At 55.2% G+C, this 25,520-nt stretch overlaps 12 protein-coding genes across 12 annotated transcripts; 7 read left to right on the top strand and 5 right to left on the bottom strand.

Moving 5' to 3' along the window:
• Positions 1 to 50: 50 nt before the first annotated feature.
• BO86DRAFT_250095 (uncharacterized protein) lies at positions 51 to 899 on the bottom strand. The gene has a single exon (XM_025667170.1). It carries the CDS (start codon positions 712 to 714, stop codon positions 172 to 174), a length of 543 nt encoding a protein of 180 aa, XP_025522416.1. The 5' UTR covers positions 715 to 899; the 3' UTR covers positions 51 to 171.
• A 184-nt stretch (positions 900 to 1,083) lies between these two features.
• Positions 1,084 to 2,636, top strand: BO86DRAFT_413807 (acid protease; the record flags this gene model as incomplete). The annotated part of the gene is made up of 2 exons (XM_025674780.1): positions 1,084 to 1,721; positions 1,795 to 2,636. The coding sequence occupies 2 exons, from the start codon at positions 1,084 to 1,086 to the stop codon at positions 2,492 to 2,494; spliced, it is 1,338 nt and encodes a 445-aa protein (XP_025522415.1). The 3' UTR covers positions 2,495 to 2,636.
• Positions 2,637 to 3,805: 1,169 nt separating this feature from the next.
• BO86DRAFT_443405 (uncharacterized protein) lies at positions 3,806 to 5,883 on the bottom strand (the record flags this gene model as incomplete). Its single annotated transcript, XM_025676364.1, has 1 exon — positions 3,806 to 5,883. The coding sequence occupies exon 1, from the start codon at positions 5,843 to 5,845 to the stop codon at positions 3,806 to 3,808; it is 2,040 nt and encodes a 679-aa protein (XP_025522414.1). The 5' UTR covers positions 5,846 to 5,883.
• A 1,048-nt stretch (positions 5,884 to 6,931) lies between these two features.
• BO86DRAFT_325536 (MFS transporter) lies at positions 6,932 to 8,329 on the bottom strand (the record flags this gene model as incomplete). The annotated part of the gene is made up of 1 exon (XM_025668529.1): positions 6,932 to 8,329. The coding sequence occupies one exon, from the start codon at positions 8,327 to 8,329 to the stop codon at positions 6,932 to 6,934; it is 1,398 nt and encodes a 465-aa protein (XP_025522413.1).
• A 395-nt stretch (positions 8,330 to 8,724) lies between these two features.
• Positions 8,725 to 9,313, bottom strand: BO86DRAFT_404588 (aspartate/glutamate racemase family protein; the record flags this gene model as incomplete). Its single annotated transcript, XM_025674028.1, has 3 exons — positions 8,725 to 8,733; positions 8,788 to 8,922; positions 8,993 to 9,313. 3 exons carry the CDS (start codon positions 9,311 to 9,313, stop codon positions 8,725 to 8,727), a joined length of 465 nt encoding a protein of 154 aa, XP_025522412.1.
• A 594-nt stretch (positions 9,314 to 9,907) lies between these two features.
• Positions 9,908 to 12,297, top strand: BO86DRAFT_349216 (uncharacterized protein). Its single transcript, XM_025669345.1, has 4 exons — positions 9,908 to 10,067; positions 10,143 to 11,563; positions 11,618 to 12,040; positions 12,099 to 12,297. Exons 1-4 carry the CDS (start codon positions 9,975 to 9,977, stop codon positions 12,187 to 12,189), a joined length of 2,028 nt encoding a protein of 675 aa, XP_025522411.1. The 5' UTR covers positions 9,908 to 9,974; the 3' UTR covers positions 12,190 to 12,297.
• Positions 12,298 to 13,036: 739 nt separating this feature from the next.
• BO86DRAFT_459811 (uncharacterized protein) lies at positions 13,037 to 14,112 on the bottom strand. Its single transcript, XM_025677377.1, has 2 exons — positions 13,666 to 14,112; positions 13,037 to 13,606 (listed from the first exon to the last, which is right to left on the bottom strand). The coding sequence occupies exons 1-2, from the start codon at positions 14,045 to 14,047 to the stop codon at positions 13,143 to 13,145; spliced, it is 846 nt and encodes a 281-aa protein (XP_025522410.1). The 5' UTR covers positions 14,048 to 14,112; the 3' UTR covers positions 13,037 to 13,142.
• A 790-nt stretch (positions 14,113 to 14,902) lies between these two features.
• BO86DRAFT_325523 (glycoside hydrolase) lies at positions 14,903 to 15,744 on the top strand (the record flags this gene model as incomplete). The annotated part of the gene is made up of 2 exons (XM_025668528.1): positions 14,903 to 15,182; positions 15,254 to 15,744. Coding segments are annotated over 2 exons (771 nt in total), but the record flags the coding sequence as incomplete, so codon positions are not given.
• Positions 15,745 to 16,623: 879 nt separating this feature from the next.
• BO86DRAFT_325537 (uncharacterized protein) lies at positions 16,624 to 17,837 on the top strand (the record flags this gene model as incomplete). The annotated part of the gene is made up of 2 exons (XM_025668530.1): positions 16,624 to 16,770; positions 16,890 to 17,837. The coding sequence occupies 2 exons, from the start codon at positions 16,624 to 16,626 to the stop codon at positions 17,835 to 17,837; spliced, it is 1,095 nt and encodes a 364-aa protein (XP_025522408.1).
• A 997-nt stretch (positions 17,838 to 18,834) lies between these two features.
• BO86DRAFT_404583 (uncharacterized protein) lies at positions 18,835 to 20,156 on the top strand (the record flags this gene model as incomplete). The annotated part of the gene is made up of 3 exons (XM_025674027.1): positions 18,835 to 19,158; positions 19,227 to 19,949; positions 20,010 to 20,156. The coding sequence occupies 3 exons, from the start codon at positions 18,835 to 18,837 to the stop codon at positions 20,154 to 20,156; spliced, it is 1,194 nt and encodes a 397-aa protein (XP_025522407.1).
• Positions 20,157 to 21,061: 905 nt separating this feature from the next.
• Positions 21,062 to 22,046, top strand: BO86DRAFT_393357 (DUF829-domain-containing protein). Its single transcript, XM_025672998.1, has one exon. The coding sequence runs from the start codon at positions 21,084 to 21,086 to the stop codon at positions 21,972 to 21,974; it is 891 nt and encodes a 296-aa protein (XP_025522406.1). The 5' UTR covers positions 21,062 to 21,083; the 3' UTR covers positions 21,975 to 22,046.
• Positions 22,047 to 22,229: 183 nt separating this feature from the next.
• Positions 22,230 to 25,500, top strand: BO86DRAFT_393356 (uncharacterized protein). Its single transcript, XM_025672997.1, has 4 exons — positions 22,230 to 23,469; positions 23,524 to 23,641; positions 23,699 to 23,736; positions 23,786 to 25,500. The coding sequence occupies exons 1-4, from the start codon at positions 22,280 to 22,282 to the stop codon at positions 25,356 to 25,358; spliced, it is 2,919 nt and encodes a 972-aa protein (XP_025522405.1). The 5' UTR covers positions 22,230 to 22,279; the 3' UTR covers positions 25,359 to 25,500.
• The last annotated feature ends 20 nt before the right edge of the window (positions 25,501 to 25,520 follow it).

Raw genomic sequence — 25,520 nt, 5'->3', positions numbered from 1 at the left:
GGAGGATGACTAATCTTCTGCGTGTTCCTGGTCGGGTTTGCCTGTACAGTCAACATCCATGGATTGAATACATTTAACCGGAATGAAGATCATTGCTCCGTCCAGACTGCCATACTGATCATGTCAGTAGCACAAATCACGGTTGACTGTCCCTGTAGGGCACTCCACTGCCTATCTTTGCCGATCTGAGCTTGACAGAATCAAGCCTTTTGTGATCATCTCTTGGTGACACTTGACTAGGTTCGCGGGCTGACATGGGCCTGTGAGGGCCCTTGCAGTTGGGAGAATGTCATCAGACTGGTCATGTTTCAACCGCATTGTACCTCTGGACTTCTGCAACCCCGTCTGATGCGCATGCTGGACATTCCACCTTGAATAGAGTTCTCCCATAGGGTTCCTGCGATGGGTAGCGAAGCGGATGGCTTGAGCCACGCCGAGCGCTAAATTGCCTGCTCGGACTTGATTCCTCAACATGAAAGCTAACTTGAAAGTCAATATAAAATTCAAGGAGACCGACGGCGACGATAGCCACTCCCAGTAGGTGCCTGACCGAGTTGTGCACCCTATCATGGCGCGATATGAAGAGTGCCCCTCACCAGGCCAATCTCCTGCGGACTCCGACGCGCCTTGCTTGCTTATCGCTGGGTGGGCCTGCTGGCTGCACCAATCCCCAGCCAGGCTGACGCAAACCCCACTATCGGCAATATCCATCATGGACAATGGATCCACCCATTGTAGTTGACGGATGTGATGGTGGTGACGATGCTGCTGCTTGTTCCTGTCCTTCCCATGTCACCCGCATGTAGCACCAATGGTCTTTCACCTTCTCACGACTGCCCACACACCATTTGAGACAGTCCTGACGAAATGAAGGGAGATGAGTACAAGCTGCGCGCTAAAGTGTTAGTCTGCAGATTAATCTCCAAGCGAAAGTGACCGAGTCACCCGGCAGCATGAGGTCTTTCGCAGTGAGGTAGAAGTATAAGAACCACCCGCAATACCCCTCTCTCACAGTTCTCACCTTCATCCCCCTCAATTCTCTAAGCATTGTAACGGGCTCTTCCTTTATCACTTCTTTTCACAATGCGCTTCACCGCCGGTTCCCTGGCTGCTGCCACTCTCCTTGCGGGTGTTGTCTCAGCAGCCCCTGCCCCCGCCCGCAACGGTCTGAGCAAAAGGGTGTACAAGCCCACTGGCATTGCCAGCCGTGCGAGCAACAAGGCTTCGTCCAGTGTCTTGGAGCTGAAGAAGGTGAAGAGTAGTAGTGGTGCGAGCCGCAGCGCTTCCCGCCTGAAAAAAACTAGCTCTAGCACTACTACCTCCGGCAGCTCTACCCTGATCTCGCTCTTTGAGGGCGAGGAATTCGCTACCTCCATCACAGTCGGTGGGGCCTCTTTTGACGTGATCGTTGACACTGGTTCCAGTGATCTGTGGCTGGTGGAAGAGGGCTTCACCTGCTTGAACGAGAACGAGAAGCAGGTCTCCGAGACCACCTGCGCGTTCGGTACCACCTGGTCCCCCACGAGCTCCTTTGCGAAGATCTCCGGCGAGGAATTCTCCATCAGCTATGGCGACGGAGAGTTTGCCATCGGAGTTATGGGCAAGGATGAAGTCACGCTGGCCGGGATTAGCGTCGAGCAGGAGTTGGCCGGTGTCACCGAGGCATACTGGGAGGGAGATGGCACCACTTCCGGTCTCGTTGGTCTGGCCTACCCTGGCATGTAAGTTTCTCTTTAGCACCTTGAAGCTCTGCGGTTGGCGAATCACAAAAGGTTCTAACTTCGCTACCTCCAGCACGAGTGCCTACAGCACCAAAACCGAGCAGCAGGTGGAATACGACCCCATCATCACCACCCTGGTTGATGAAGGCCTCATCGACTCCTACTTCAGCATCGCCATCGAGCGCGATGTCTCCGGGGCTGCCGGCTATATCACCCTTGGCGGTCTTCCTCCCGTCAACTACACTGACACCTGGTCCTCCACCGATATCCTGGTGACCACCTACGATGGTCAGGACGAAGGCTACGCCTACTACACCATCGAGATCGACGCCGTCACTCTGAGCGGCAAGTCGCTCACCGCAGCCGGTGGCAGTAGCATCCAGTACATTGTCGACAGCGGCACGACCCTAAACTACTACCCGACTTCGATCGCGGCCGAAGTCAACGCTGCATTCTCCCCTGCCGCCACGTACAGTGAGGACGAGGGCGCCTACGTGGTCGACTGTGATGCCACAGCCCCCGCGCACGGAATCACCATCGGAGGAACCACCTACATCATCAACCCCTTGGACATGATTCTGGACGCTGGCACCGATGACAGTGGCAACACTGTCTGTATCTCGGGTATTGTCGACGGTGGCGACGACTACAGCGAGGATATCTTCATCCTTGGCGATGTCTTCCTGAAGAATGTGGTCGCCGTCTTTGATGTTGGTGACGTGGAGCTCAAGTTTGCTCCCAGAGAGTTCTACGACTCCAACGACACCTACTAAGGACCGTTGCAGCTTGAAAAGATGGGGCTTAGCGAGGTTGCTGTTGCTGTTTGTGTGAACAAAACATTAGTTGCTGGTTTACTTTCATCATGTGATACGATTTTGAGACTGCCGGTCGATTATATACTCGGTCTGTTGCTTGAGGGTACCGGCTGTGCCGGGCTATGTTAAATAATATGAAGTTCCGTGATTTGTGATCAATCAACGAAATTCATCATTTATCATTCTGCTATATGAGGATTTAAGAATTCCTAGTATTCAACCCGGAGAGCGCTGGCGGACCGAAATCGGAAGGCGCACCCGCGACTCGGGAGTATAAACCCCCCCCGTCCCTCGCCCCCGGGATTTCGCCTCTCTCCGCAGCGCCTATATCGATTGATCCTTGGCCCAATTGTGAAACACCAAGAGTCGGATATTGATGACTTCTCCAATCCTTTCTTCCGCCTGCAGTTCCTCCTCTGAGGTTCCCGAACACAGCTATGTGCCATTTCGCACCGACCGCACGGGCGTGGTTGACGTGGCCCGTCACAATAGCCGCCGCACGGGTTTCATCCAAGCCCGGATCGAGCAAAACATCGTTCAGGAAGCTGATGGGGACTGTCCAAAGCTTGCGTGCGGCCGTGTAGTCTTCGAATGTTACTGTTTTACTACACGTCCTGCTGCTGCTGCTGCTGCTGCCACCTTCACAAACGGTGATGGCCGCTCTTCTTTGGAGGGTGTCAATGCCGAACGTTGATGCGCGAGATCGTTCTGCATGGCCTTTTCCTTTGTAGGATGGGGGGATCGACCTTCATCAAACAAGCAAAGAGGGGTTCGCCAGTACAGTCGGGAGACATCACAAAAGGAGTCAATTGAACTCGAGATCCATGCTTGTGGTCAATCAAAATGCTGATCCGAACCTTATATCAGGAATGTACAGTACAAACTATACTCAGACCAGAAGCTAGTGTCCCTTGGCACCGTCCGATCCCACCCACAAACCCCACGACAGAAACTGCGGATGAGCTTCTCCACGCGCCAGAGGTTATGCCTGGGGTGGGTTTACCGATCCCACGAACTCCGGGCTCGGGAGTAAGCCGGAAATGAACACGCCATCCACTCACACGAGCTATATTTCATATCAAACACATATAATGCCCAAGAGAAGCTAGGAAGCATGAGGATGTCCACATGTATGAAGCTATTGCCGCTGCTCCGCGATCACCAACCCACTAGGGAAACCAGCGATTGCCAATCAACAGCAAGTGCACGCAGTGACTGCAGCAAGTTCCTAGATTACATCCCTACTCCTGCACAAACCAAAATCCCCGCTCAACTCCAGGTGCAATCCGACAAATCCTGGTGCGCACGATCACAGTTGGACTGGCCGGAGTGGGTATAGCACAAGCCAGCGATGCCCGCCGCCCACAAGGCTCCGCATTCCCACATCACAATTGCCAAGTCCCACAACTCGCGGATCTTCTGGTCCTGCGGGTACGCGATCTCCGCCGCGAGCACCGCTCCCACGTACTCACTCTCCAGTGGGAGCTGGTTGTCCGTCCCGTGCACGTACGTCAGCACCGGCCGGACCAGAAGATCGGCCACCCGCTGGGTTTCCATCAACGGGTTTGACGCCAGCAGTGCATTGAAGCGCGCCTCGGTCGCCGCGAAGGCGCGTTCTCCGCGTTCGACAGGTGTGCCGCACGCCCGGAAGTGCTCCAGGGTGGGTCGCGCAGTGGGAACTGTGGCCGCGATCGCCATGGCGTCGACACTCATGTCAGTCCGGCCGAGGAGGGTGATGGGTCGGTGGCGGCAGTTGGCGAGCTGCCACCAATGCGTGAAGAGGATGCACAACGCGGCCGGATTGTATGGGTCGTGGTCGCGATACCAGACCATGGCTCCCACCAAGCGCGAGTACACCTCCGCTAGGGGCCCTTCATTCAGCGAACCCTGTGACAATGTAGGTATGATATTGCTAATCTCGCCGCAGGCAAGATCAGCACCCAGGTCGATCCAGTCATGCACCACGCAGCCCAGACCCGCTATCGCGGCCATCTGCTCGCCGCCGCCGGAGTCGTAGTAGACATGGCAGAACACCGCATCCGCGAGTTTGTAGCGGGCCAGGCGCGCCAGGTCGTCCCAGACAACCATGCACGGCTGGGAGACGACTGTCGCGGTGTCCTCGATTATGGTCTTCTGGCGTAAACACCCGTAGTTGCATCCCTTGACGACACGGATGTCGGTGATGTGCGGCCCCACGGAGACGGCTGCCTCGGCGGTGGCCGCCACGTCGACAAAGGCACCAGCCAACTTCTCCGCCATGGCAGCGCTGTTCTTACCGATGGAGTAGTCGAGGACAAATGCCGAGTCCATGATCGCCCAGAGGCCAGAGATCGATCCCCCGTATACGCCTCGGTTGTAGCCCACGGCCATGGAGAAGATGCTCGTGTTGAGCAGCGGGCCAACGCAGTCTTCGACTGCCAGAACTTTAGTGGTGGTTGAGTCAAGCGACAACGCAACGCCACTCAGCTTGGGTGGGAGAGGTTTGCGGGCAACGCACCAGGTGGGCATTGGAGCTGCATGAACTACGGCAAACGGCAGGCGCTCCGTGACTCCCGTCGAAATCACCTTGTTCCGTGCTGCCAGGAAGACGGCGGCGTCGGCGAGTAGCCCTAGGGCACAGTCCACAGCGTCCGCCACGCGCGTGTTGCGCCCCCACGAGATGTTTGCCGCGGCGGTTAGAACCCCCCCGGTTTGCGGGGTATCAGGGCGATGGGCTAGGCTGATTGTCGTGACCAACGTATCGGTCTCAGCCAGGTAGTGCTGGGTGAATTTACTGGACCCCGCCTGCACCGGGCCGATGCCATGCGCCTTGAGCGACCAGCAGGGAGCGCCCAGGGGACTCTGCATCGTCGTCCCTTCGCCAAGCACATGGCTCGTACACCACGTGGATGTAAGCCGGACCGTGGCTGCAGGGTCTGCAGCTGAAGTCTCGCCGATACGGTCACCCCAATGTGAAACAACCGGTAGGCCATCGAACGCGGGCGAGCGACTGCGGCCTCCGCTGATCACCATTCCGGGCACGAGATCTGACAAGGGCTGGCCGGGGTTCTGTTTGGCACCAGGCAGCTGTATCTCCTTCGAACGAGCGAGGATCTGGTCAATCTGGACCTGATCCGTGCCATTAAACTTGCTGTCTTCCTTGTGTCCGGAAATCAAAGGTGAGGACCGCGTAGTGTGGGACATGAAGTCGGTGGCGTCCCGACAGGACATTCGTGTGCTGAACGAAGTCTGTTCATCAGCGCGCGGGTCGACCAGCCCCCCCAGCATCACCACCTCGGGCAGGCTCTCTGTGCGGGCAATGTAAGGCATGGTCACTCTGTACTCTATGTAACACGGTAAAGCTATGGCGAGCCCACTGCCGTTATATTCTTTGCGAGAACCCCTGGAAAGGACTTTGGCTGGTCTTTGTACTCACCATGACGACAGAGGCTTGGGGCTTGAAAAGCTCGCCATATGCTGATCGTTCAGTTGAATGCCTTTCGTGTCTGTGTACGCGGCATCAGCCTTACGCACATCTTCGACCTTATAGGTTTGAGCTGAAATCATGAACCGGAGTTTGTCCACGTATCAATCAAAAGCAAACAACCTTTGTCAGCCTCCGAACAGTCCAGACACAATTAGTGCATGGATTGCAAATCAGTTGCTTGTTTCGCCAGTTAGACAGCCCATGGAGTTGTCTCAGCAAGACATGCGATATGCATGTTTGCGCGTGAGTGACGGTGGTATGGCGTAATTGATATGACTCTCAGTCGTCTCCGCACGAAGGGATAAACTAGAGTCACACTAAGCGCCTAATCATCACAGCGTTCCAAGTCAGCTTGACTTAGGTCGGCCCTCAACTCGTATTTCTCTACATGGTGTAACCCTGCTATTCATTCACTGGCTTAATGATTTTTCTGACTCCTGACCTTCGAGGTGAGAGTGACGTAGTTTTCATAAAGCGGATCAGCCCCATTTGAATTGAGTCTGTAGTTCGGACCTTGACTGACTGACAGCAGTCGGTTTGAATTATCAAAGGCCCAAAAGAGATATAATTTCGGGCAGGCCACATGCGCACACACGCATTAACTAGCTATAATCTGTAGGTCTCTAACACTATCCTGAACAGCTCTCATACAACCACACCTTTTTCGCTTCACAAGAACAGACCATGACAGGTAGTGAAGCATCCATGGACTATGTCTCTACCTGAGTTGCGCTCAGGGTCTCTAAGACCATTTCAGTGCTCTTTAATCAAGCAATACATGTGACCCGGTGAGTAGTGACGACTCGAAGACTCGATCTTGAGGCATCGATTCGAGAGGATTCGATGTCCAGCCAACCTGGAAATCCTCTGCTTCAATCTCCATCGTTCCGCGGCGGAACAAAGATTTGTACCACTTCGCGCGACACCGCTCACGACGTGGTCTCATATCTGCTCGCCTGCCGAATTCGCGGCCCGTACACCCAGAAGATCCACGGAATGGGGGCCAGGAGAAGAGTCAACAGAGCCAGGAGAGTGGAGGCCCACCCCACCCTCAGAGCCTCAAACATCTGCAACGTGAACAAGGGAAAGGCACAACTCAGGAAATATCGACTGAACATCATCGCGCCGGAGGCGGAGGCACCATACAGGGGTCCGTAGGTGTCCAGCATGAAGAGCCCCGCGCCGGTATATATCAACAAGCAACTGAACATTGAAAGGCCCTGGAAGATGATGGGGACCATCCAGTGAACGCGGAAGTTGGCGGTCCAGCTGAGAATCAGCAGCGCCGCGGGCAGGAGCACACTGCCGATCATGGCTGAGACCAGGCGAGCCTCGGGAGGCATGCGAGCGTCTTGTCCATGCGTCTGCTTCCATGCACGGAGTCGTGGCTGGAAGTAGAACCGGTCGATCAGAACCTGGGGCAAGCAGGCGATCATATTGCCGAGGGTCACGCCGAGGTACGAAAGCGCCTGGCCCGTTCGGCCGAAGCCGTAGTAGTGGGCAAAGACCCACGAGATCGAGGTCACGAATGCGTAGAGGAGTCCGAAGAGGAGGCCGTTGTACAGGCTGACCAGGAACACAATCGGTTCGGTGAAGAGCATGTGCACCGGTCGCAGGAAAAGGACGACAATGAAGTGTCGGACGCCTTTGCCTGCCGTAGCCTCGGGCGAGGTGCTGTTCTTCACGCCCAATTGCTCTGCGCGGCGCCGTAGGATCACTGCCTTGTACGTCTCCTTGGTGAAAAAGGCTAGGCAGTAGAGCACTCCAGCCAGGATGATAGGAACCCATTGGGTCCATCTCCAGTCCTCAGTTCGGATCATCACGAAGCCTCCCGCGAGGGGGGCCACAGTCGCCGCCAGTGTCGGAATGGCATAGTAGACCGCGAGGACGGAGCCGCGATCCGTGTCATACGTATAGTCCAGGATTGTTGCTGACGCATTGCTGATGTTGGGGGAGCCAAATATTGCCCCGAAGAAACGACACAGAATTAGGCCCGAGATTGTTTGGGACACGGCGGCGCCCACCATGAACAGAATGAATATAGGGGTAGTCGCGAGATAGACGGTTTTGCGCCCATATTTTTCGGACAGAGGAGCCCCTACAATAGGCCCGAATGCCATTCCAAGATTGTTCAACGAGAGAGGTAGCATTGCCACCTCGGAGCTGCAGTTCATCGCCTTCATCACATCCTCCTGCGCCGGTGCATAGATCGCGCCCGCAAAAGCACTCACGAATGCCAACAAGGTCACACTAGAAATGCCTAGTAGCTTGGTGCCGAATGGAAAGTTCCGCGGGTTGTCGGGGTCGTTTGGTCCATTCCAGTCCATTGGTCGGTCATCCTGGAGGTTGCTCATGTCTTCGGTCTCACATTTCATGTTTTATGCCGGTGCTCGCTCGCTCCCAGAAGCCCAACAATGCAAGGGGGGAGGGTGGAGGGGAGCAGTGATATACTTATTGCATAATTTACTTTTCTCTAGAAGGATTCAGAGGTAACAGCAGTAGTGATTAAGTGCCCAAACAAAATCTATACGGGTGTGAAGATGTTCGGACATCAATGTCCGAGCTGCCACTGGCAATGTGGAGCCGTTCACAGCTCCAGCTCGAATACTCACAGCAACCGAACAATTTCCACCAACTATTGTCAGGGGGTGGGTCAATTGCCTGATAAACCAGATTCACAGCTGCTTGAGCATGAACAATGCTGGTATCAATCAAGGGAACCTCACTGTCGCTTTGATCAATCAGCAATCCAAACTCTATACTATACAGTACATCCCAAAATGACCAGTTCCGCTCCTTGGTCGACAAGATCGGCGATCGCCGCCCGAAAGACATTTCTGGTCAACTCCCCATACAAAGCATTGTCAACATTCTCCTCGTGTTCTCCCTGGGCTACCAAAACATTGAGTTCGTACTGCTGCTGCAAGCGCCCGACAAAGTATGTTCCCGTCAGGGTGTATCGGCTGGCCCAAAAGCCCTAGGGTCTTCACGCCGCACTCCACCACCTCCTGCGTATTGGCATCCACAATGTGCAACATCGGAAGATCCACGTTATTCATGATGTATTCGGCGGCTGTGGCCCCATCTGCTTTGGGCGTCGGGACTTCCCCAGTGAGGATCCTTCCGACTCTTTCCCAGTCGCCTTCCCTTTGAGCTTTCTCAATCACCGCAAAGTCTGTCTGTACCATGACTAGACATGGACCACGACTTTCAATGCTGTTGGTGCGCTCTCTGTAGTGCTCTTTGATAGTCCTGTAGTAGACCAACGAGCTTGGCCATGCGATGCCCCCGACAATGCCGATCGTCTGCATTGTGCCTTATCTTATTGATATTAGCCGATCTCGGGTGAATAACAGGTCACTTGAGGCTTACACATTTGCGTTTTGGGGAAAGTCAAGGGTCCGAGAAAGAAAGGCCGGTTGAGAGCCGGTCGTTTGTGCAATGAGTGGGAAAGACGCACTCTATATACCTGCTGTAGCTGTTTTTCTGAGACCGCACATACGTCACGTCATGTACTACTCAGGTAGTGAATATGGCAACTGATACCAATAGTGCTCTATCTACTTCTATAGCAAGCTGGTCGGTCATCAATACTTCTTTCTGCACTTTTACACGCTTCGTTGGATTCAACAACCTTTACAAGATCCACCCTTCGGCCACCCCTACCCACCCTGGCATCATTTCTTAACCACCTTGTTTATTTCTCCCTCTGTCTCCTAGACAGTTAGTTTATGTTGATAGCACCAGATGAATGTATGCAAGGTGGTATGTCCGAGCGGCTAAAGCTTGGCGCGGGATTAAGGGATGTCCGAGATCCGGCTTTGCCGATCGGACATGCATTGAAGTCCGCGATGATGTGACTTTCTTCCGTCTGCAACACACAACACTGCATCACGGAACTTGTTGCACGTTCTCGGACTTGCCTCTAAGGATCAAAGCTACGCTTTCCTGGGACAACTTACAACTTGCAGCATGCGGGATAGGTCTTCGATTCAGAGACGGCCATCTCCAGTCTCACCGGCGGACCCCACATGTCGGACATGCAAAAATTGTCGCCGCCGAAAGGTCAGACCCGATTCTTCACCCACTCGACAGTGTAGTACAGTCATTCATTATGGACCCGCTTACAAGACATCACAGGTCAAATGTAATGGCCACCATCCACAGTGTGCAGCCTGCCAGCGTAAGAACTTAGAGTGCGTCTATCCACGCGATGAACGGAGAACCGCCCACCGCGTAAAAAAGGCCAACGTGCGGGCTTTAGAGAAGCAAGTTGAGGTTCTTCAGGAGAGACTGGGAAGTGTGGCAGACGGATCCGCCGCTGCGAGCCCTTTGATCACGGAGTCCGTTCATCGACAAAGCTCGCAGCTAGATAATAGTTCGCTTTCTATCGAAACCCAATCCCCTTCCCACCGCAGAGCGCAAGAAGAACCCATTGCGATACCTTCGCCTGAGGCGAGCATAGCGGATAACGGACCCCAAGTCTACGGTGCGACAAGCTTACTCCATGATCAGTCGTCCGACACGCCGCTGGCGAATCTTCAGCTCAGACAATCGACAGTGCAATACCTGCCAGCGGAGACTGTCCAGGACCAGCTGATTGCTTACGCAGCGCTGCGCAGACAGGAGGAGTTGGCTTTGAGGTCGACGCCTAGCCTCACAGTCCACGTTGACTTCGATGGCGTGCCGGCAGATCTAGCATTGCATCTACTGGAACTACACTGGAATCGCCAGCACCTATCCTATCTGCTAACGTATCGACCAGCGATTATGGATAGCCTGATGACCAATGGCCCCTTTGTGAACAAATTGCTTCTGAACGCAATCTATTTGCAGAGCAGTCTATACAGCGACCGCCCCTCGTCATCGTTCGATCATCATCAACCCCCTAATGCGAAGGGCCTGGTCTTTCATGAGCGCTTCAAGCAGCTCTTACCCCAATACATCGATGAGCCTTCCCTTCCGACCGTGATAGCGCTGTTGACCAGCGGGGCGTGCTTGGTGCCGTACGGCCGCCAGAGCGCAGGCTGGGCCCTCTCCGGCATGGGCTATCAGATGATCATCGACCTGGGCTGTCACCTCGAATGTCCCGCCACGTCCAGAGCGAGTGCGATCGAACAGGAGATGAAGAAACGGGTGTATTGGGGGGCATTTGTGAGCGACAAGTTCCAGTCACTATTCCTGGGCCGACCGCCCGCAATGCGAGAGACCAGCGGGAATGTCTCGCGCGAATTTCTGGACACCTTCGAAGAACTGGATGAGTGGAAGCCGTATATCGATCCCTTGGAGCATCTCCCGTCAGCTGTCCCTCAAGCATACCCGGGTCGGCCGACGTACGCGATCAGCACGTTTCAAGTGCTGTTGCAACTTTGCATGATCGCAGGGGACGTCGTTGATGCCTTTTACTCCGTAAGGAGCTCATCGCAGCCCGAGACGACGCTCCTTAAAACAAAAGACCGCATCGCAACGCAACTCCATCAATGGCAAGATACCCTCCCCGCCTCGCTACGATTCGAACCGGGCCTGGACGCCACGCGCCCGCCGCACCAGCTCACCCCACAGTGAGCATCCCCTCTTAAACTCCTCGCGTTGAACACTAACAAGTATCCCGAAAGTGCTCTCCACTGGACTCTGGTGATCTTGACCGAGCAAGCATTCTTGCGCCCTGGCCACTTCCCCTTCGCCTTGCCCCCCGCCGCAGCGGAAGAATCCCGACAGCGGTGTCGGGAGGCCGCGCTGAAGATCTGGAAGCTCGTAGAGGCGTATCAGCAAACCTTCACCCTCCGACGCGCGCAGTATGGCATAGCCTATGCGACGTACTGTGCCGTGGTCGTCATGCTCCAGCACACCCGCAACGTCGACGATGACGTGCACTGCATCCGCTTCTTCTGGTCCGCCCTGCTGGAGTACCAGAAGGGGTGCTCGTATGGCCTGAAGCGACCGTTGAAACTGCTGAGGTCGCTCATGCGCCGGCTGGAGTCGGTGGCGAATCTGCTCGAGGCGGAGGACCGGGCGGCGGATGGGGCCGCGCCTACTGGTGAGTAGTACGGCTGCCTTACGTCTCCGTTATCAAAATCTCTAAGTCCATCTTCCTAGTGGGGTTCGACTCTGCAGCGGATGCGGGTCTGCATTGGCCACTGGAGGCGGAAGCATGGGATTCTTCGATGTTGAATGCTCTGCCAGATGACTTTTTCCTGGCGGACGAGTCGATGTTTGGTATGTTTGGGGGATAAATGCTCACAACAGCATCAAGTACGTGGTGTTTTCCATTCAATTTCTAGGGCTTTTTCTGGAGAGGGTTTAAGCTATCATGTTGTTGTCGGACATGTCCAACGGATTTCTCTAAGATTGGAGACAGTCACGCGCCGGGGCAAGAGAGTGGAAATGCCGAGGATATTCCCATATGCCAATGATTTAAGCTGGGACCTTCACCGCTGGCCGTTAGCATGCCCACTAAGGCTCCAACACTTCCGGCACAGTCCCTGTTTATGTCTGTTTCCCCAACCCGCTCAGGAAGAGAGTTCGCTCCACGTGACATTCGGCCGGCCGTTTCAAACATTACGACGGACGGGAAGGCTTGTCGCGCTGATAGGTTACCGGAGGTATAGTATTATCGCTATAGTCTGTTGTCTAACTTGATGGATAATCATTCTGCCTCCACGCCAAGGGCCAATGAGGGCACACCCGCCAATAGGCTGCAGCCAGCTCTTCTGGCTGATTTTCCCGGTGAGTGTCCACGGTGTGTGCTGGTCCGGATTTTCCGGGGCGTGGGACATGAACCCTTTACGACTGGAATTAACGTCAGCCCTGGAAGGGTCTTTCCACTCTAGCCTCAAACACACACAAGTGCGGTACAACACCGTTGACTAGAATAGTCATGTGGTGAATGTTTGATCCGTGCCATTGAATTGTAATCATATGTCTCATTGCAAAAAAGAATTTGCTAGATTATGAAGTAGACGACCCATCTCCATGATGGAATGGAAAAAGCAAGGGCTCCGAGTAGCCCATACACCGCACCCTACGCTTGAAAGAAAGAAAGAAAGAAATTTATTCACGCCAACGAGCAGCAGCAGCAGCAGCAGCAGCATCAAACTTCTGACCGCTGCAGAATTCTCATGGGCTATTCATGCCGCTATCTCACCTCCCAGCCGACGGACCATCCCCGGATAGTTCATACAGGTGGGTGCTCTTCCGCTTCGCGTCCTCCGACAGCTCGTATCGCTGCCACATCTCCGGTCTCATCTCGGTCGGGCTGTTGGGCTCTCGCGGCGTGGGAGCGCTGGAGTCCAGCATCATCCCGTTGTGATCCCGCTGTGCGCGACGCGACCGTTTGCGGACCAGAAGAAACGCGGCCGCAGCGAGGCTGATTGCCGCGATGGGAACACAGACGCCGATAGCGGCCTTGCTGCCTGTGCTTAGCGAGCTGGAGGCCTTGCTGGTGGATGCCTGGGTCTGATTTGGCGATGGTGTGGATGGTACGCTGGTGGTTTCTGTTGTTGATGTAGCGACGGGGCTGGGCGTGGTCGTTACGAAGGCAGCTGGGGCGGCAGTGCTTGTCGTGTAGGAGGTCGTAGCTGAGAGGGTCGATGCTGTGGTGGATACTGAGAATGTGTCAGTGTGATTCAATGGGACAGTGACTAATAAGAGAGGAGGCAAGTACATGTGCTAGCAGACTGAACTGGCTCGGTTGTCGTTGTCCCGGTCGCGTTGAACATGCAGTAGCTGTGGAAGACCGCTAACGCCGTCGAGATCTGGTTCTCTGAGTTTGTTCCGCAATTCGATTCGACGCCGGAGGAGATGATGTGATTGAACTCGGAGGAGCTGGCGGTGCAAAAGCAGCTGTAGGATGTGTATTTGCCCCCGTCACCGCAGCCAGACACCATGTCCCGGACGACACTGCTGAGCGGGGCGACCGCACATTGTGACAAGGATGAATAGTCGGCTACCTTGTTAATGTAGTAGGTCGTTGTGCATTGGGCTGAGATTGACAGCGATAATGCGAGAAGAGCGTGCAGAGAACTCTTCCTGTTCTGGCTCAACATCGTGCTGTTAGAACTCAGTCTGGCTAAAACCAGGGAAAAGGGTTCAAATTAGAGACTGGGGCATGAATGTGGGGGCGCCTTTTCTATATAAAGGTATGACAGGAATCGAGGGTTAAGAAAAACAAGATGTTTGTTGGGGGCGATGGCCCCATTGCCAGCACGGGATAGTCGGGCTGTCTTCAGAATCGGTCACTGAGCCCTAACATCCGGACGGAAATGAAGGATCGCCGCCACGCCCAGGCACGAGGCGTTGATTGGTCTTCCCAAAGCAGAAGTATGTTGCGATTGGTGGATCGGAGCCTTCAGCTCGCGACATGACTCGGGCTTCAAATCCAGGGTTCTTCGGCTTGACTCGCATACTCTTACGATTCAGCTTTGGCATAGCCCCGTAGAGACATTGTTGGATACCAACATATTCGGCCATTTCGTTCCAGCAGTATAAATGGGGTCGACCACCTGGTTGGGAGCTATCAATTCGAGAATTGCAGCTCATTCCATCCTCGCATACGGAGCATTCGTCGGCAAAATGCGCGGTCTTACCTCTATCCCCTTAATGGCTTTGGCCGTCCGTGGCTGTGTCGGTTCCCCACTTAGCGACATCAATCACAAAAGGGTAGGCTTGCAGTCTTAATGCCACATGTTATAACCTACTAACATCAACCAGGAGTCAGACTCCTTGGGTGAAAGCCTGGGCATCAAGGCGGACTCCATGATCAGCTATGACGGGATCTACTTCGGCTGGGCTCCCAACTACAGCCCCCGGGTCACCATGACCGACCTCAATGAAGCGACGGGCCAAAAGGGCGCCACGTAAGTGTGGTGACAGCATTCTGCGATTGCAAGGCTCACACTCGATGTAGCTACAATGTCTACTCACAGATCACCCAGGACAATGTGAACTCGGGGTCGTATGATGGCAACGATCAATACCCGGTGGACGATATCATTGCCTCCGGGGCCGTTCTGATCGCGTCCCTAATGCCAAAGGTCGACTGGGAGGACATCACCCCAGAGCTCTGTGAATCGGTCGCTTCATACTTCAAAGAGACCTTCACTAGCAAAGGTGTCACCGTCTGGCTTCGCTATGCCCATGAAATGAACTACTACGCCGATCCTAGTGTCGTGGTTTATCCTGGTGGCCGTAAGTACTTTCCCCAAACCTTTTCCTCCCGCAGGGCAAGACTAACAGCCGATGCCGGATAACAGGTGACTACGCCGCCTTCAACCAGACCTGGAAAGATATGTATACAGCTACGGAGTCCAACGACATGATTTACATGTTCTGGTCGCCGAATGTCGATACGGACTCGGAGCCCATCGCTCCTTGGTGGCCTGGTAAGGAGTACGTCGACATTGTCGGAATGGACTACTACCCTGAAGGTGATGCTCTTCCGGACTTCGCCACCGCCTATGGGAGCTTCTACGACACCTATGCCAAGGGGTATAGCCTGCCGTTTGCTATTGCCGAGACTGGCACACAGCTGAACAACGGCGCCGCTACCACGGCCCAGAAGCAGCAGTGGCTGAAGAGCATCATCAACCCGTCGGAAGGACTCGGTGACTATAGCGAATACTATGTCAGCTGTACCTGGTTCGAGTATGGCCCACCTGCCAACAACATTGACTTCTATATTGTGTACAACCAGACGGAGAGTGCGGTGCTGGAGACCATTTCCAACACTGAGAATGGGTCTTAACCATGTTGACGCTGTCAGACATAGCCCTGACTTTGGTCTGTCGAAGTTTTTGCTTGAGACTCGGACTAGGATCCATTGACTACTGTGGGACTGTATATTTTGCATGATTGCTGTATGTATTGTAAAGCAAATAGAGATATTATACATATATTAGGGAAATACGAATGTCAAGAGCAATTTAGACTTGAAACAACATGCTTTCATCACCATCTCTAACGTGTGGGAGGTAACCCTGATAAGAGATTGATTATAGTAAAAGCCACACTATTGTGACTGAGAAACCCCCTGCAGTCTATGTATGTGTTCCCTGGTTCTAATGCGGTGACGGTATAGAATAGACTCCGGTTTCCCCGTAGTGTGGGTCACCCTCAGGCAGATTCAGCCTTGCCTTGAAAGCGTGCTCGTTCATTCTGCGTCCAGAATGGGAAACTGGTCTTTGAGGCCCCCGAGGCCGGGTCCGGGCTATGGAGGGATCCATGGCTCTGGTATCCTTCAGGCACCGCGCTAGCGACATGAGACCTCTTTCGGTTAGTCTCTTCGGGGTTTGAACGTGCATCGGGCGGAGTCTACCAGAAAGGCATAGTCTCAGGCACAATCCAGGCTGCCGGCATCAAATCTTACAATACGAACTGTAGCGACCAGTCACCGAGTTTGCACAACACCACAACGGCAGTGAAATGCTCTTGGCAGCCTTGCGACTTCATCGTTGCATCGTCCGGCCGGACATCCAGCCATTAAGCCATTAAGCCACGAGCAGCGTGGCAATTGGTGTCAAGAATGAGTATAAAGTTGCAAGAGATTCGTGAAGTGCTGGATCTGGGCTCGCATTGCTGTCGTACTATCACGATATAGATTTTGACCCAAGAATCATCCATAAGAATGCTGGACTGGAATATCCCAAGCAGTCAGTCGAGCTGCCAAGCGCAGGGTTACAACGTAACCTGCAATTTCGCCCTGTACACCAATGCTACTGACCTGACCACTGCTCAAAAGCTGAGCCCAAACACGTCTATCACCGGGCCTGGGGTACATTGCGCGATCCTTGCATAAGCTGAACTATGACTGACAGTGCACAGCTAGTCAAAGCCTTCATCATCACCTCGGTCGTGGCCATAGGAGCCGCCTTCGTCCTGCTCATCGACAAGGCCTGCATCTACTGGAACCAGTACAGAGACACGGACAACGCGATAAGAGAGTGTGTACCAACTCTGCTAGAGCCCGAAAAGGCTCACCACCTCGAACCCGAGCTAATGATACAATCTTTTCACAGAACGAGATACTACCGGCGTATCGCCCACACCGTCGAGCAGCTCCTGCACACCCTCAGCGACCAACAACTCACAACCGGCTTTGCCCTGATCTTCGCCCTGAGCGAGCAGGCGTGTACCATTTCCGCCTACCACTACGACCTCGTCTGCGCCATGCTGCTCATGTCCTTCGTCACCCACCTCAACACCCTAGTCAGCATCCCCACTTTCATCCACAAGGGCAAGCTCCTCGCCCTCTACCGGTGCGCAGCCCTGATCGCGCAGGTCGTTCTCATCAGTATCATCTTCTCCGCCCGCAACCGCGCCGCCTTCCCCGTCCGGCCCAGCTCGTTGGCCATCATGCCCGCCTGCTGCCTCATGAACATGAACGCCAGCGACTGGCTCGGCCTCGCTGAGGCGGGGGAGTTCGTCTCCCGCCTCAACTCGACCGAAAACAATACCAGCGGGACGGAGATCTTCTCCCAAGCCGGACAGTCCAGTGCGTTCGGGCAGTACATCGCTCTGATCGTTTTCACGGGGTTCACGGCCGTGATCGCCGGGGTCAACTGGCTGGAGGCGCGGGAGGTGGATCTGCACCGGTGGCTGCGGTGGGTAAAACTGTTCGTGGCCGCGGCGGTCTCGGTGGCGACGCTGGCGCTGACGGTCTGGGCGTACCAGACGTATAACTCGCTGCGGGCGGGAATGGAGGTCGAGGAGTGGTATCAACTGAGCAAAGAGACGACGGCGTGGACGTTTGCGGAGATCGTTCCGCTGGCGCTGTTGGCGTCGACGTCGATCACCCTCGTGAAAGCGTTAACACGTGAGTATCCTCGAGCATTTTTCTGACGTTTGAGATTGGATGCTGATGATGTGGTTAGAAACGCTGGAAGGGGTGGACGGACCGCGCTACGAGGGCTTGGTGCAGGTCGGGGTTAAAAGGGTGGCGGTCGAGGTGAGAGAGGAGAATTGATCTTTCGTCGGAGGCGTCGCGGTCTCCTCATTGTCTTACCTTGGATGCAGGCAAAATGGTGGTTGGGACAGGTAGTCATTAAGATTCGTCTTGGAGAAGAGTCTCGGGCGGGCTGCAGAGTCCTCCTCACGCTTTCATATTCACTTCTCTCATCTTCTTGGTTCTATCGATCGATCGAGCAAGTACACTTCGTCCTCAAGACATACTCTGAGGGCGTTGTTGGCACTCTGCCTCCCGTTGCTGCGGATGATTGTACTTCATCACAAAGACATCTGCTCATGAATCGAGTATACTACGTCAGAGGGCAATGATCAGAGCACTGGGCACCTATATTACTGAGCGTGATCAACGTACTGACACAGGTGGCTTGTTTGCCTCTGATGCACCTCCCTTCTAGGTTGTAAGGATGCCAACCCTTGAAGATGACAAGCGATCGGACGGAAGATGAAAGGACTCGGCCGGCACTCCCCCGACAGACTGGACCAAGGCTACCAAGCAGCCTTGGCTTGGACCCCTCCAGGAAGCTTAATCTCTGGGCACGTCAGCCAGGTGGCTCTGCCAGCCGCTATCGGCCATTTATATAGAGCTGGCATATGGCCTCGGTGCCCCATTTCAAACATGCTGATTGGTCAAAGTTTACACAGTCCTCATTGAGAAGTGGAGGATGCACAGCCCTTCGCGACTGTTGCTCGATAGAGTATGCAGTATGCAGTATCCAATACGCAAAAGAGTAAGCATCATCGCCGGGTGGACTATACGGCCCTGCGATATGGAGCCGAGATAAACACCAGCATAACTCCGCGCCCCCTCCCCTATCCAGAAGTCCCCAAAACCAAAGCATATCAACCATCAAATTACACTCACCCCCAAGACATGGCCCGCTACGAAGACGGCTACGACCCTCATTACGGCTACAACATCAACGCCTTCAAATACCAACCGATCCACCTACTCGCGATCAACAAAGTCGTCAAGCTAATCGCCGGGCCCTTCGGACTCGCCCTCGCCAGCGAAGCCATCCACGAACACCGTAGCAAGAAAGCTCAGAAGGAAAATGATCCCGTGCTGGTCCAACTGCCTCCGCAGCACGCGGACCGACTAATTGCAAGCGGGCATGCGATCCCCACCGAAGAGGAGGAACCCACACATACCCTGGTCGACTACGACGAGCAGGACTGGGCGCTGGATGATATGCTGGTCTCCGACGATGAATAGGCACCCATGGAAAACGAACAGCAGAATCAGCGCCAACCGCCCGGGAAAAGCTCGCCTTCCCCGTGATCCTCCCGCAGCGCCGCCCGCGAACCAAAACCCGCGGGTTCGTGCACGCCTACGCCCCCGGCTGGCAGGATGCGGGCATCAATCAGGCCACCTTCCTTCGGTTTCTGAAGGACCTTCACACGCATACGCAGGCGTCGCCCGTTCTGGAGGTCCTCAGTATCGCTGCGGGGATTGCGGGCGTGTATCCCGATCTGCTGATTGCGGGCGTGGTGCAGACGGTGCAGATTGCTGCCACGGCAGGGCGGGAAATACAGGAACGGTGGAGCACGAATCGGTTCCTGGATCAGATGAATCGGGAGATGTTCATGCCGCGCGGCCTGTATGCGTTGATCGTGCAGTATGAGTCTACGACCAGAGAGAATACGGAGGTCGGGACGAAGACGGTGGACCTGGGGGCTCAGGCAGTCACCCAGTATGGTGGTTCGTTTGCGGCGGATGCGCCGGCTGGGGAGCAAAAAGGATGGAAGGAGAAGACGACGAAGCGGCTCCGTCAGACGACTGGGAAGACTCATGGCGAGGCGGGGATGCCGCTCATGTGTGCGCCGTTGGTGTTTCCGGGGATCGAGCAGGTGGCGCATGAGATGATCGACGGGTATGCGCAGGGCAGCGAGTCCGCCAGCAACGCAGCGCTCAGGTTCAAGGATAAGGCCAAGGGGGCGAGTAAGCGGCTTGCCGACTATTTCGACCGTCGCGCGCAAGCAGATTTTGTATGTTGTGATGCAGCCGTTGCTTTTTGACTCACCAGCCAACTAATGACGGTCACACAGGCATTCGACAATCCAAACTCAACGCTCGTGAGGGCCATGGGCGATGCAGCGCCGCAGTTCAAGTCCAAGTTGAGTGACCCGAACGATCAGCGAAACAAGCATCTGGCTACTCTCGTCGCCGGGGGGAAGCTGCGAGCAGAGCCGTGAGTTTTCTTCTTGTTCATGTGATTTAAGGGACTTGATCTGGCTTGGACGGACTCGGTGCGAAACGGCGGTGGGAAAAGGCGCAACGCAAACTAGACAAGCAAAGAGTTCAAGGTTTGAAGGAAAGGCCTCAGAAGCGCCTGTTACAGGAGGATGTGTTATACTGTACCTCATGGTGATGAATATGCCCACAGAAGCTGAGCTTGAGAAGGCAAGGCGAGATTTGCAGGCAGCGGCAGCCCTGAAGGAGAGAATCTGAATGCTTTGCCTTCTAATTTATGCTTACAGTGCAGCCAAGAGAACAGTATACCCCCTTATCTTACTCCTATGTCAATTGATTGTTGAGCAACATTCATAGTAATGCAGACCAATCGGTTGAGAATAATACATAAGTGCTTCACCTGTATCTAATCTTCCTAGGCAGCGAAGGTATGACCTGATATTCTGATCTATCATGTACTGTGTAGGTTTCTCTCAATCAGCATTCTGTTTGGGCTGTGTAAGCGTGGCTTGTTCAGCGCACTGACAAGTGGGTCGAATTATTCATAACTAGCCCGAAAGGGCAAAGCCGAGGTATACCACATTGCCAGCATCAGTTGTTTTTCCCAACGACCCACTCACTGCAAAAACAGTGGCCACAAAGTCTCAACAGGCTGACGGACCACGGTAGACTAGCTTGATAAATAGTGATTCTTTTCTCTTTTTGCATCCAGCTCAACAACCTTCAATACACTCTGGACTGATATAAAGAGAGAAGAAACAAGCCTGCTCAGCTCATAATTATTCATTTCTTGCTAAAAGACAAAGCAAGAAAAGAAGACAAAAAAAAATACACTTCACACGCATCAACATCACAGATTCGATCCTTAGACCAACCAGAAAAAACAAATACCCCCCCCCCCCCTCGCAATAGCTCTCCCACAACACACGATGCCCCCCAAATCAGTCACATTCCCGGGGTTCACCCCATTATCAGACCGAATCTTTATCCGCAATGGCAACGACACTAGCAAACCCGCACCCCCTGAGCACCCTACCACAATCATCATCTTCGGCTGGGGTGATGGCATGCCCAAACACGTCTCCAAATATGTGGACGGCTTCCACAGTCTTTACCCCTGCAGTCGCATCCTCGTCGCCCTTTCCAAGACCCTCCAAGCGTCCAACCAACCCCTAAATGACCGCATCCAAGCCATGATGCCCATTATCGATACCGTCTTCCCCACGCCAACCGGCAACGGCGGGGACGGCGCGGAAGAGCGCGTCTTGCTCCACGTTATGTCCAACACCGGGGGGATCTTCGTCGCCGCCGCGATGGTGGCGTATCAGGAGCGACACGGCAAGGATAAGCAAATGCCGCACGAACTGCTTGTTTGTGACTCCACGCCCGGTGGCCTTGTATTCTCCGCGGAGGTGGGCCGCTGGTCGCACGCGATGGCGGTGGGCACGGCAAAAATGTTTCCGTGGCCGTTACTCGTGACGCAGGCGCTGTGGTGGGTGTTTTTGTGGGGGAACTATCTCTTGGAGAGGCTGCGGGGAGCAGAGCCCTCGGGGGTCTGGGCCAATCGCGTGCTGAATGAGGCTGATGTGACGAGCAGGAAGACTAGTAGGTTGTATTTGTATTCGAAGGAGGATGAGATTATTTGGTACGAAGACCTGGAGGAGAATGTCGCGGGGGTCATGACGCTGGGTTATCGGGCTGTTGACACGGAGTTGTTCGAGGGCTCGCCGCATGTTGGACATATGCGCATGCACTTCACGCAGTATTGGAACCGAATTTCCGATTGTTGGAAGGCTGCCCTAGCTATGAATCAAGGGTAGGGGCGTGTGTGACAGCAAACAAACTACATTCAGCCGTACTGCTAGAAAATTGCCAATCTACATGGCTTCAGAGGGCTTAGTGCTTAGTGCTTAGTGCTTGATAAGAAAGAAGTCGACGCGCATCTCTTGCTTGGATTAGTCAGACCATAGCCCTAGAGCAGCACGTCATATCGAGGACGATAAGCGCGTTTGGCACAACAAAACCCCGGCCGGTTGCTGACACTCTTCTTCCTTCCACGACAATTCACTGTCTATCCCAGACCAGGTAACAAACAGAAGTACCATTCAATTGAAGAGACATCCCAATGGGCCAACCAACTGAGCTTGGCCGGTCTCCACCGGTGCCCACCTCCAGACGACGAGGCCTGTATCTCATCCCCGCAGTGATCATCTTCCTGTGGACCCAATTCGCCCTCTTTCCTCGACTGCTATCCTCAGACCTCCCGGCAACGCAAAAGCTATCGCAGCACCGTCTGGAGCAATTGGAACGCCACCTTCAAGCATGTTCTGCATTGCACCGCCCGCCGGTTGGATACGAAGAGCCGACGGGGCTCAATGTCAACCGAGGCAACCCGCGTTGGAGCGCCAAGACGGGGCAGAGCCAAGCCATTGTTCTGCGCAACGCGACCCTCTTCGACGGCGACCACACCCTCGACCACCCGGTGGATATCACCTTCCACAAGGGCATCATCACACAGATTGTCCCCACCGCCCATCAGGATTCGCATCTGGACGACCATGATGCCCTCGTCCTCGACCTCGAAGGCCGTTTCGTCACCCCGGGACTGGTGGACATGCACTCGCACCACATCGCCGGCTCCAGCCCGGACGTTCGCGCGGTCGAAGATGTCAACGAGATACACCCGGATTTCGGCCCTCTGACCCCCTACGTCAAGGCCCTGGATGCATTGAAAGCCTACGACCCGGTCGCTGCGATCGTTGCCTCCGGTGGCGTCACCTCATCGCTGATTCTGCCTGGCTCCGCCAACATTATGGGCGGCGAGGCCGTCCCCGTGAAGAACGTCCGTCGTGACGAGGCTGGTGAGGAGCTGGTAGAAGAGCTCCTGCTTGAGCATGGCGTGCCCAAGGAGCAACGACGACGGTACATGAAGATGGCCTGTGGCGAGAACCCCAAGGACGTCTACGGCCACACGCGCATGGGGAACGCGTTCCTGTTCCGCAAGCAGATGGACAGTGCGCGACAGCTGCTTGTCAAGCAGGATGACTGGTGTCTGGCCGCAGCGGCGGCCTCTGAGACGGGCGATGAGCGGGCGATCGCGGACTTGGTGAAGGATGGAGGACTGCCGACCGATATCGCCTTGGAGTCGTCGGTCGCTATGCTGCGCGGGCAGGTGGGTATCAACATTCATTGCTACGAGAGTGAGGACATCGAGGCTATGCTTCGCCACAGTGAAGAGTTTGGGTTCCGTATCCAGGCTTTCCATCATGCACTGGAGGCCTGGAGGGTCCCGGAAACGATTAAGAACAGTGGACAGTAGGTGGACCGTGTGTTTTTTCTTTGTCGAATGTTGTGGCTGAACTGTAGCAGGAACATCACCGTCGCCACATTCTCGCACTTCGCGCATTACAAGCACGAAGCATACGATGCTACCCTCTACGCGGGGAAGATCTTGACTGAACATGGGGTCCCGGTGGCCTATAAGTCGGTAAGATAGGGCATCTCACGGACCCGAGACTTTTCAATCGCTCATCAAATTCGTCAGGACGGCTCGAATGAGTTCCTCAACGCAAAGTATCTCCTGTAAGCCGATGCAGCTATGCTACACATACCCGAGGCTAACATGCAGCAGATCCCAAGCCGCAGAAGCGCACTCCTTCGGCCTCCCCGAGATTCAGGCCCTCCAGTCTGTGACGAGCATCCCCGCCCGGTCCCTGGAGCTGGCGCACCGCATCGGCTACGCCCGACCCGGCTACGACGCCGATCTGGTCGTCTGGGACTCGCACCCATTGTCCAACGGAGCCACGCCTCTACAAGTCTACATCGATGGACGCGCCACCCTCAACACGACCATTGACCAACTCAAATCCGTCCCAACTACACTGTCCGCTCCCTCCAGCCGCCTACAGCCGCTACTCACCGAGAGAACCTCGATCTGTGACCAGGCCTCCCGCGCAGACGCCAACCTCATCATCACGGGGATCACCAAAGCCCTAATTCCCGACCTCCACCCGCAGTCCAACACGGACAACCTCACCCTCGTCCTCTCCGGCGGTCGCATCGCCTGCCTCGGCCCCGCAACCGAGTGTCTCGCCCCCGCCGCGGACGACCGCACAGCCATCCACCTCCAAAACGGCCACATCCTCCCCGGTCTCACCGCCGTAACCGCCGGCCTAGGCCTCCAGGACATCATCATGGAGCCCTCCACCGGCGACGGCATCGTGTCCGGGCCAGCACCCAAGACCATCATCTACGCCAAACACGGCCTCCACCCGGGAGGGAGCAAGGATCTCCAACGCGCCAAGCTGGGGGGCATCACGACGGCCATCACCGCCCCGCTCGTGACCGACGGCATGCCCGTCTTCCTGCGCGGAATCTCCGTCGCCTTCAAAGTCAGTCCCAGCTCGACCATCACCACCACCACCGCGGCCGATGAGCCCAGCCCCAGGGAGAATCAAACCCTCCTCGACCGCGCCATCCTCCACCCCGACGTAGGCCTGCACATCCACATCGGCCAAACCGGCAAGACCGAAAACACCCCCACCGTCTCCGCGCAGATCGGCCTGCTCCGCCGCTTCCTCGCCGGGGGCCACCATGCCTCCTCATCCGCGCCATCGTCACAAACCCACCCTGATGACGTGGACGCAGAAGTGTATGCCCAGGTATCCAACGGCACCCTCCCACTAATCATCCACGTCCTCAACCGCTACGACATCCTGCACCTGATACAGCTCAAGCGCGATTTCCCAGATACAAACCTCATCCTCTTCGGCGCGACCGAGGCGCCCCTCGTCGCGCGCGAGCTGGCCGCTTCCCGCATCCCGGTGCTGTTCACGGGTCTCCGCCCGAATCCTGATACGTGGGAGGTGAAGGAGGCGTTCGTCGGGGATCCCCTGACCGAGCCGGGGCTGAAGGTGCTGGTCGAGGCCGGGGTGAAGGTCGGGTTGGCGCAGGCGGGGTGGAGTGATTCCGGGGTTCATAATTTGGGGGTCGATGCGGGGTTCGCGGCGAAGGTGGCGGGGTTGTCGGAGCAGAGGGCGGTGGATTTGGTGAGTCGGGAGGTTCAGGAGATCTTGCATTTGGGAGGTGGCGGGGGTGATTTCGTGGTGTATGAGGGCAATCCGTTGGAGTGGGGGGCCAGTGTCGTTTTGACGGTCGATGGGGCGAGGAGTGCGGTTGTTGAGTGTTGGCCCGAGGCTTCCTAGGGTAGTATACAGTATACCTGTGGTGGCATGTGAGGCACAAATACTGGTCACTAGCATTCAATGCAGGTACGACAACTACCTAGCATGATCGAGTCATGACCATCGAGTAGTGTAAATTGAAGCTTCTAAGATTGGCTCGAACACTGTGCAAACTCCCTGCAT

This window comes from Aspergillus japonicus (genome assembly GCF_003184785.1).
Source record: "Aspergillus japonicus CBS 114.51 unplaced genomic scaffold BO86scaffold_97, whole genome shotgun sequence".
NCBI classification, from domain to species: Eukaryota; Fungi; Ascomycota; class Eurotiomycetes; order Eurotiales; family Aspergillaceae; genus Aspergillus; species Aspergillus japonicus.
The sequence above is the reverse complement of the archived record's forward strand: the minus strand, read 5'-3'. Positions and strand labels throughout refer to the sequence as shown.

Excerpts from the sequence above, each read along its gene's own strand:
- BO86DRAFT_250095 (XM_025667170.1), bottom strand. The coding sequence starts at position 714 with ATGATGGATATTGCCGATAGTGGGGTTTGCGTCAGCCTGGCTGGGGAT.
- BO86DRAFT_393357 (XM_025672998.1), top strand. The coding sequence starts at position 21,084 with ATGCCCCCCAAATCAGTCACATTCCCGGGGTTCACCCCATTATCAGAC.
- BO86DRAFT_393356 (XM_025672997.1), top strand. The coding sequence starts at position 22,280 with ATGGGCCAACCAACTGAGCTTGGCCGGTCTCCACCGGTGCCCACCTCC. Across the intron at positions 23,642-23,698 it reads TCCCGGTGGCCTATAAGTCG|GACGGCTCGAATGAGTTCCT; the intron begins GTAAGATAGGGC and ends CAAATTCGTCAG. Across the intron at positions 23,737-23,785 it reads CTCAACGCAAAGTATCTCCT|ATCCCAAGCCGCAGAAGCGC; the intron begins GTAAGCCGATGC and ends AACATGCAGCAG.
- BO86DRAFT_459811 (XM_025677377.1), bottom strand. The coding sequence starts at position 14,047 with ATGTTGAGCCAGAACAGGAAGAGTTCTCTGCACGCTCTTCTCGCATTA. Across the intron at positions 13,607-13,665 it reads AGTTCAGTCTGCTAGCACAT|TATCCACCACAGCATCGACC; the intron begins GTACTTGCCTCC and ends ACACATTCTCAG.
- BO86DRAFT_349216 (XM_025669345.1), top strand. The coding sequence starts at position 9,975 with ATGCGGGATAGGTCTTCGATTCAGAGACGGCCATCTCCAGTCTCACCG. Across the intron at positions 10,068-10,142 it reads AAAATTGTCGCCGCCGAAAG|GTCAAATGTAATGGCCACCA; the intron begins GTCAGACCCGAT and ends AAGACATCACAG. Across the intron at positions 11,564-11,617 it reads CCGCACCAGCTCACCCCACA|TGCTCTCCACTGGACTCTGG; the intron begins GTGAGCATCCCC and ends GTATCCCGAAAG.